Source organism: Asterias amurensis, chromosome 18, assembly GCF_032118995.1.
Source record: "Asterias amurensis chromosome 18, ASM3211899v1".
NCBI classification, from domain to species: domain Eukaryota; kingdom Metazoa; phylum Echinodermata; class Asteroidea; order Forcipulatida; family Asteriidae; genus Asterias; species Asterias amurensis.
The window spans coordinates 3971697-3981311 of NC_092665.1; the positions used below are offsets into that span (position 1 = coordinate 3971697).

Sequence of the window (9615 nt, forward strand, 5' to 3'; positions counted from 1 at the left end):
AGAAAAGTCGATTTAAACTAAAAGCGAGAGAATCCCATTATTGAGAGAAACCTGTGAGAATCCTCCCTAGTGGTATAGTATTAATCTCACAACACATATACTTCAACACAAAGAGAAAACTATAACATTAAATCCATATTCAAAACGGAACTGTTGGTAAATAACTGGGTTGAATAGCGAGACCAAACTATCGACGCGAGACCAAACTATCGACGCGAGACCAACATACTGACCCGCGACCTGACCTGCCGAGTTCACAGAGACTAACTCCAAGTTGAGTGAGTCCTGTCGACACAAATCACTGCATGACAGGCGAATAAACACGGAAATGAGAACAACATATACAAGGGTATACACGCAAAGACTGGGAATCAATTGAGAAAACATTTGCTAGCAGTAGACACTTGTTCCAATGTTTGATACGAATCTGAGTTGAGTGATTTTTAGCTGATGTAAATATGAACATGTCTCGAGGGTGCTGGTTGTTGCATCTACTCATGGTGTGGTGCTCTCTGGAACGAGATGCCAATGCATTCGGCGTGACAATCACTCAGGTATCACCAGTTGGTGATCCTATAGAGGGTAACGTTGTGGAGCTACGATGTCAAGCTTCTGGCTTGATTACTGGTTATATCATTGAGTGGACGAGGATGGAGGATTCCCAGGAGGTATCAATAGCCCGGAATGGAATAAGTGTGGATTCGAGATTCAAGCTTTGTTTGACGTCATCTGGTGCTCAATTTCGGTTTGAGACACTTGTATTTAACGCTACCAAGCAGGACACAGCAGTGATTTACGGTTGCCGAGTGAGGGACTCTATTGGACTGAGTAGCACTGTATTGGTAGAAGCGCAATCTCTCTCTTTCACTGTGCTTTACTTCCCATCTGCCATATACCCCATCTGCATCCCTAATGGTCCTTTCACTGTACAAGAAGGAGCGACAGTAAACATGAGCTGCACTACTGAGAATGGAAACCCATCGGTAACGATGCAGATTATTGCGAGTAGTGTCGTCTATGTATGGGATTACGATAGAGCTACTGAAGAACAAAAGAGTTTATTGGAGCTGAATGTTACTGCAGCTGATGACGGTGGTTCATATCAATGTAAAATCAACCCGGACTCCACAGGCTCGACACCATTCACAGGAATGAACAGGTCATGTACGATCGGACCAATAACTGTTTGTCAAATGACAACCGAGAATACACCAGACGTCAATACGCAGACCACACCAGACTTATCAAATAATCCAACAACTGTGCCACAATCTAATACACCCGACCCCGATGAAACTACAGCCAAGCCTCCAGATGACACGACGACCATGGTGAGTCCACCGACAACTTCTTTCCCTATTGCCATCATAGCAGGAGCAGCAGGAGGAGGTGGCCTCTTAGTCGTCTTACTTATCATCGTATTGATACTCTACCTATGCAAATGTGGATGCTTCAAGAAAGACAAACAACACCCAACATTATGGCAAACTAATGTACCACTTACTGAGTCTAATGATCACAACGAGCCGTGGGGAAAACACTCAGGGTCCATCGGTCAAGACGTGGAGGAAATGAGAGAAATAAACCCTACTCCGGATTTCATTCAAGAACCTGAGACGGAGAATGCGCTAGAGATGAAGGAGATGGAGACTGCTGTTGGAGGAGATGTAGTGTACGCCCAACCACGGAAGAAGTCGACTTCCAAAGAACAGAATAAAGACGAAATTGGTCGTCCCCAAGGAACTGACGCAACAGGCGTTGATGCCGAGGATGCAGGAGCAGAGGTAGATGAGACTGGTGGTGATGAGAGCCCACCCGTGTACGGTAAGGTACAGAAGACTAAAAACAAACCACAACACAAAGATGACAGAATATATGAAGATGATCATGCTGAGGTGTGGCAAAGCACTGACCCACCACCAGGACTCATTGAAGACAATTATACGGAGATACCAAACATGACTGCCATTGATCCGGGTTTAAAACCAACAGCAGTGGTCAAGCCAGTCGTGCACCCAACCGTCTCTAAACCTGAAGACGATCTTCAATCATCACCCCACAGCAACGATGGAGTTTCCCCCAGTGTTGGGGATAAGCCAATTATCAAGAAGTTTCAACCCAAGGATCGGTCCGTGAGCCAGCCACCAAGAGGTGGTTCCAATCCAGCCAGAGCAACTTCCTCAGCCGAGCAACCACAATCGCCTGATGACTGGTCGCATCCTATCGAGCAACATGGACACACACCTCAAGATGATCCCAATGAGGAAGCGAGGTATGCTGAGGTATCACATAATTACGCCAAACCTCATGAGGCTGTAACACCAGATGATCATAATGACATTACGTATGCTGAGCTTGATTTAAACCCACCGACATCAGACGCGATGCCTCAACCCCAGGAAGAGCAGACACTGTACGCTAGCATTGTGATGGACTAGGTAACGTATAAAATGACTGACTTGTCAAACGTTTCATATTTTAATTAACACATCCACCTGTCGTGTTTATAGTGATGATAGAAGGAAATAAGTAAAGTGAAGTAGTTGAAATAGAACTTTTATATCCATACTGGCTAAAAAAGAAAAAGGGAGTTTATGTAAAAAGGTTGACCTTTCAATAGGAATGTACAAAGCAAAGTGGCCAACTCACAGTTATTTGTGAGTTGAATAATTAATTGTGGTGATGGGTAAAAGAAAAATAATTAAAATCAAATAGAATTTGTAGCCTATACACTGTCACAATTTCCCGGGTTAGACATTAGCCGGATCCGGGGCCTGACCCATTTCTCGGTCAGTATCCCAGAAATGTGTGTCAAAATAACACAGAGATGTGTCAAAATAGAACAGAATCCGAATTAAAACATCTAACCACTTTTCGGGTCAGCCTGACCCGGAACTGGGTTAGGCTGACCCGGAACTGGGTTAGCCTGACCCGGAACTGGGTTAGGCTCCCTTGGGACCCGGAAGCAGTGGCAATTCTGACACGGGACTTTTTAGTAGTATAGTGGCTGAAAATAACATAATATTCGATGTAAATAGGATGACCTATCGGCTTTGTCAACAAATTCTGAAACTACATTTTGATAAAACACATAGTTTTGTCTTGTTGGTTACATTTCTTTGAAAATTAACGTGAAATGTCACATGAGATTTGGATTGAACAACGGGACTTTTAAGGGAGGATTATTATCGCAAGGTAAAATTTGGACTGTTCCATTTCTCGAGGCGAAATTCCATTCCACGAATTTTAAGCCACTCAATGTTTGTTTTATATAACTGACATATATATCCTTGTCATGTGATGTATTTTACAAGCATAACATTATGAAAAATCACACAAATTACTGACAACCAAAAATCATATTGCGTCGGATCACAACCTTTAGCACAGGTGCACATTTATTTGCTTTAGCAGCGGCGCGGCGGCGCGGCGGCGCTGTACTGCTCAAAAACATTGGGAACAAGGATGATCCTAACTGTTGAATGGGAAATGCTATTCCCCATGGGCGAATAGGTCTTTTTGATCGCCGGTGCGGATGGGAGTAATAGTGAATGTCACGTGAAGTAAGTTCCACCAGTCAAATGACAAGGATCTGTATGTCAGTTATATAATTTTAACTATATATATGCTGCGACAAAATGGACATACGGTAAAATCTTTTCGCTAAAATATAACTAATAATTTGTGCGATTTCAATTGTAAGGACTAAGAGGAAGTACATAGTAGCTATATGAAATCAATGTACTGAGGACTTCACAGGCATTGTTTTTGTCATGACTGCTTAGTGCACTGAACTATTTGTAAAGCGACAATACACACATTCCAACTTAATATTCCAACCTCTACACTGAAAAAAACTTGTTTCAATTCAGTGGTTACGAGTCTGTGGAAAAGGAGAAAAGACAAGGATGTGAAATTGGCATATTGATTAAAAGCGTGCATACTTTGACTACAATTAAAAAGAGCAATTATGATTTGTTTTCGGTTTTAAATACCCCCCCCCCCCCGACAGTATTTCAGATATATTTTAGATGCGGTTTGAAACTTGAAAAACTGTGTAATATTGAATACTTTGTTTCGAAAGTTCCTTTTAATTTTCAAATAACACGAATCGTGTGATTTTTCTTTAAAGGGACTGTGTCGTCATGGTCGAAGCAGGCCTGAGGCTGTGGGTTGATTTGATACGAGAGGGGGGGGGGGGGTATTAACTGGATGAGATCTCATAACTCCATGTACAGCCACGGGCCTGCTTTGATCATGACACGTCATAAGCTCTTAAAGTTTTTCAAACATGTGTCAAAATGTAACAAGTAAAAGTAATCACATAGGCATATATGTGGGGTATCGTGGCCGAGTGGATAAGAGCACCGAACTCAAGCTCTGATGCTTCTGTTCAGCAGAGTGTGAGTTCGAATCCCGGTCGTGACACTTGTGTCCCTGAGCAAGACACTTAACTATAATTGCTTCTCTCCACCCAGGGGTAAATGGGTACCTGTGGAGGGCAGAGATGGTTCTTGTGATTGGTTTAGCCGAGTAGCGCATATATTTCGGCTGTATACTCCCCAGGGAGCTGAGATGGATAAGGAATGATTTAAGGCCCAGTGACCAGGGGTAATATTGTCGGGAGCGCTTTGAGCGTCCCCTCCGGCGTGAAAAGCGCTATATAAAAACGGTCTATTATTATTATTATTATTATTATTATTATATCCAAAGCTCGAGTTTAACATTTTTTACAAATGATTTGCAATATCACCTCAATAAATGAGTGGCCCTTAGCCCCAAGTTGTTGTGTGATTGTTATGAATCAGATTGATCAATAATTACTTATGAAGAAGTGAGAGGCTAAAGCAGCCTCCCATTGGATAAATGTAATGTGAGTGACGGCGGAATACTGCATACATGTGTAAAGGCAGTGGACACTATTGGTAATTATACTCAAAATAATTATTGTCATAAAACCTTTCTTGATGAGTAATTGGGAGAGGTTGATGGTATAAAACATTGTGAGAAACGGCTCCCTCTGAAGTGACGTAGTTTTCAAAAAAGAAGTTATTCTCCACGAATTTAATTTCGAGACCTCAAGTTTAGAATTTGAGGTCTCATAATCAAGCATCTGAAAGCACACAACTTCGCGTGACAAGGGTGTTTTTTCTTTCATAGTTTCTCGCAACGCCGACTACCGATTGAGCTCAAATTTTCACAGGTTTGATATTTTATGCATATGTTGAGATACACCAAGTGAGAAGACTGGTCTTAGACAGTATTACCAATAGTGTCCAGTGTCTTTAACCACTTTGAATATTTAGTTTATAAATTTATGATTACAACAACAACTATTTTTTGAAATCGTTTCACTCGTCATTAGAAAATAGCAATCCGTTTACTTTAAAGTCACCTGAAAGTGGTATTTTTTCAAATAAAGCTTTCGTCACTAATATATGTGTTTTGATGAGTGGAATGTGAATAAACAGTTAACTAAGGTTTAAAACAATCAGTTCTTATGTTATTTACAAATTTAAGAGTAGACCCCGACCCGAGAGGGCGCTGTTCGTGACGTCAATCGAGGCAGACTTTGCCTGTTATGCGTAGAGTAAACACAATTGCAAAGTACATGTACGGACCTAGTCGTGAGTTTGTACGTTTCAAAAAAAAAAAAAATGTTTTTTTCCGGCAATGCCGACCAGGTGTATTGCTGCCGAATGCAGAAAAACACTTTTTGAAATGTACCAACTCACGACTTGGACGTACATGTACATTTTGCACGTGTGTTTACTATTCGCATTGCAGGCAAAGTCTGCCTCGATTGACGTCACAAAAGGGGTAGGTGGAGTCAGCCCCCCAAACAACTTTATATATTTTTTAAACAATATAAATCGTGACAAACAATTACTAAAAAAATTGTTTTATTGTTCGTAAGCATATACTCTTATGTTTGAAAGAAAAAAAAATTCTATTTCCAGGTGACTTTAACACCGAGTCAATATACATTGTGCTATTTTTACTTGAACTGTATATTTTTGAAGATTTTTGCGATAGTATTTTGGTTTTGAGATAATGTGTTTTATTTTAAGAGTAATTCTATAATGTGATTTCGAATGAAAGAGTGTTTACATTTTAGCTAACTGCGTGTACGCCGATTAATATTGTTTTGTATTAAAATGAACATAATAATTAACAATTTGCCGACCGAAGCTAACTTATTAAATAATAGATTTCGATCAAGTTTAAAGTGTGACTTATGTGTACATAAATGTCTTTGTAGTGATGCAATAATCTTGAATTGAGTTTCATCAGATTTTAATTGGCTTCTTATTGATCAAGATTTATCTCAATTAATGGTGTACCTCAAGTTCTCTGCAAATGATGTCCTACCCAAAATCAGGCAGCAAAAAAGTGAAAGATACTTGCGGTTTGCTAAGTTCATTCTAAAGAAAGTTATTGGTTGTACTTGTCTTTATAACTGCCGATCCATACGCATATTATATATTAGGCCTAGATGCATGACTGTGTATTCGCACAAGGTTAACTCTGAACTATTCCATTAAGGAGGCGAAATAGAAAAATGGTACAGCCACATTTCATGGGTGATTGTATTCAGCGCAAGGCACGAAAGAAATGCATTCAATATCTGATTCACAAACACATTCACAATAAGCACAATATTGACATGGAAACCTTTTTTTGGGGGGGGGGGGGGGGCTGGACCTGCCCACACATTTATCGACCCTACACATAGTTTTTTTTACACAGAAATAATGTAAACATAAACACAAAATCAAAAATTTGATTGTAGTATGCTCACTATGTCAAGAATTCAATTTATTTGTGAAGAAAAGTCGATTTCAACTAAAAGCGAGAGAATCCCATTATTGAGAGAAACCTGTGAGAATCCTCCCTAGTGGTATAGTATTAATCTTACAACACATATATTTCAACACAAAGAGAAAACTGTAACATTAAATCCATATTCAAAACGGAACTGTTGGTAAATAACTGGGTTGAATAGCGAGACCAAACTATCGACGCGAGACCAACATATTGACCCGCGACCTGACCTGCCGAGCTCGAGCCTAACTCCAAGTTGAGTGAGTCCTGTCGACACAAATCACTGCATGACGGCGATAAAACACGGAAATGAGAACAACATATACAAGGGTATACACGCAATGATTGGGAATAAATTGAGAAAACATTTGCTAGCAGTAAGACACTTGTAGCAATGTTTGATACCAATCTGAGTTGAGTGATTTTTAGCTGATGTAATTATGACCATGTCTCGAGGGTATTGGTTGTTGCATCTACTCATGGTGTGGTGCTCTCTGGAACGACTCATAGCAGTCAATGCACAGACTGCGACAATCAGTAAGGTATCACCAATGGGTGATCCTATAGAGGGTAACGTAGTGGAGCTAAGATGTCAAGCTGAAGGCTTGCTGGCGGGTTATATCATTGAGTGGACGAGGATGGAGGAGGAGGCCCAGGAGGTATCAATAGCCCGGAATGGAATGAGTGTGGATTCGAGATTCAAGCTTCATTTGACGTCAACTGGTGCTCAATTTCGGTTTGAGACACTTGCTTTTAACGCTATCAAGCAAAACACAGCAGTGATTTACGGTTGCCGAGTGAGGGACTCTGTTGGGCTGAATAGCACTGTATGGGCTGAAGCGCAACCTCTCTCCTTTACAGTGCGTTACTTCCCATCTGCCATGTATCCCATCTGCATTCCTAATGGTCCTTTCACCGTTCAAGAAGGGGCGACGGTAAACTTGAGCTGCGCTACTGAGACAGGAAACCCACCGGTATATATGGAGAATATTGCGAGTAGTGTCGTCTATGTATGGACTTACAATAAAGATAGTAAAGAACAAATGAGATCATTACAACTGAATGCTACTGCAGCTGATGACGGTGGTTCTTATCAATGTAAAATCAGCCCGGATCCCACTGGCTCGACACCATTCACAGGAATGAACAGGTCATGTACGATCGGACCAATAACTGTTGGCCCACCGACAACCGAGAATACACCAAACTTCAATACGCAGACTACAGCAGACGTATCAAATAATCCAACATCTGTGCCACAATCTACTACACCCGACCCCGATGAAACTACAGCCAAGCCTCCAGATGACACGACGACCATGGTGAGTCCACCGACAACTTCTTTCCCTATTGTCATCATAGCAGGAGCAGCAGGAGGAGGCGGCCTCTTAATCGTCTTACTTATTATCTTATTGATACTCTACCTATGCAAATGTGGATGCTTCAAGAAAGACAAACAACACCCAACATTATGGCAAACTAGTGTACCACTTACTGAGTCTAATGATCACAACGAGCCGTGGGGAAAACACTCAGGGTCCATCGGTCAAGACGTGAAAGAAATGAGAGAATTAAACCCCACTCCGGGTTTCATTCAAGAACCTGAGACGGAGGATGCACTAGAGATGAAGGAGATGGAGACTTCTGCAGGAGGAGATGTAGTGTACGCCCAACCACGGAAGAAGTCCACTTCCAAAGAACAGAATAAAGACGAAATTGGTCGTCCTCAAGGAACTGACGCAACAGGCGTTGATGCCGAGGATGCAGGAGCAGAGGTAGATGAAACTGGTGGTGGTGAGAGCCCACCCGTGTACGGTAAGGTACAGAAGACCAAAAACAAACCACAACACAAAGAAGAGAGAATGTCTGAAGATGATCATGCTGAGTTATGGCAAAGCACTGACCCACCACCAGGACTCATTGAAGACAATTATACGGAGATACCAAACATGACTGCCATTAATCCTGGTTTAAAACCAACAGCATTGGTCAAGCCAGTCGTGCACCCAACCGTCTCTAAACCTGAAGACGATCTTCAATCATCACCCCACAGCAACGATGGAGCTTCCCCCAGTGTTGGGGATAAGCCTAGTATCAAGAAGTTTCAACCTAAGGATCGGTCCGAGAGCCAGCCACCAAGAGGTGGTTCCAATCCAGCCAGAGCAACTTCCTCAGCCGAGCAACCACAATCGCCTGATGACTGGTCGTATCCTATCGAGCAACATGGACACACACCTCAATATGATCCCAATGAGGAAGCGAGGTATGCCGAGGTATCACACGATCACGCGCAACCTCATGAGGCTACAACACCAGATGATCATCATGACATTACATATGCTGAGCTTGATTTAAACCCACCGACATCAGACGCGAAGCCGCAACCCAAGGAAGATCAGACACTGTACGCTAGCATTGTGATGGACTAGGTAACGTATAAAATGACTGACTTGTCAAATTTTTCATATTTTAATTAACACATCCACCTGTCGTGTTTATAGTGATGATAGAAGGAAATAAGTAAAGTGAAGTAGTTGAAATAGAACTTTTATATCCATACTGGCTAAAAAAGAAGAAGGGAGTTTATGTAAAAGGGTTGACCTTTCAATAGGAATGTACAAAGCAAAGTGGCCAACTCACAGTTGTTTGTGAGTTGAATAATTAATTGTGGTGATGGTTGAAAGAAAATCAAATAGAATTTGTAGCCTATTCACTGTCACAATTTCCCGGGTTAGACATTAGCCGGATCCGGGGCCTGACCCATTTCTCGGTCAGTAACCCAGAAATGTG

At 41.6% G+C, this 9615-nt stretch overlaps 1 protein-coding gene across 1 annotated transcript; it reads left to right on the plus strand.

Moving 5' to 3' along the window:
• The first annotated feature begins 365 nt into the window (after window positions 1-365).
• LOC139950575 (uncharacterized) lies at window positions 366-6247 on the plus strand. The gene has a single exon (XM_071949327.1). It carries the CDS (start codon window positions 459-461, stop codon window positions 2436-2438), a length of 1980 nt encoding a protein of 659 aa, XP_071805428.1. The 5' UTR covers window positions 366-458; the 3' UTR covers window positions 2439-6247.
• Window positions 6248-9615: the final 3368 nt, after the last annotated feature.

Coding starts and splice junctions, on each gene's coding strand:
- LOC139950575 (XM_071949327.1), top strand. CDS start 459: ATGAACATGTCTCGAGGGTGCTGGTTGTTGCATCTACTCATGGTGTGG.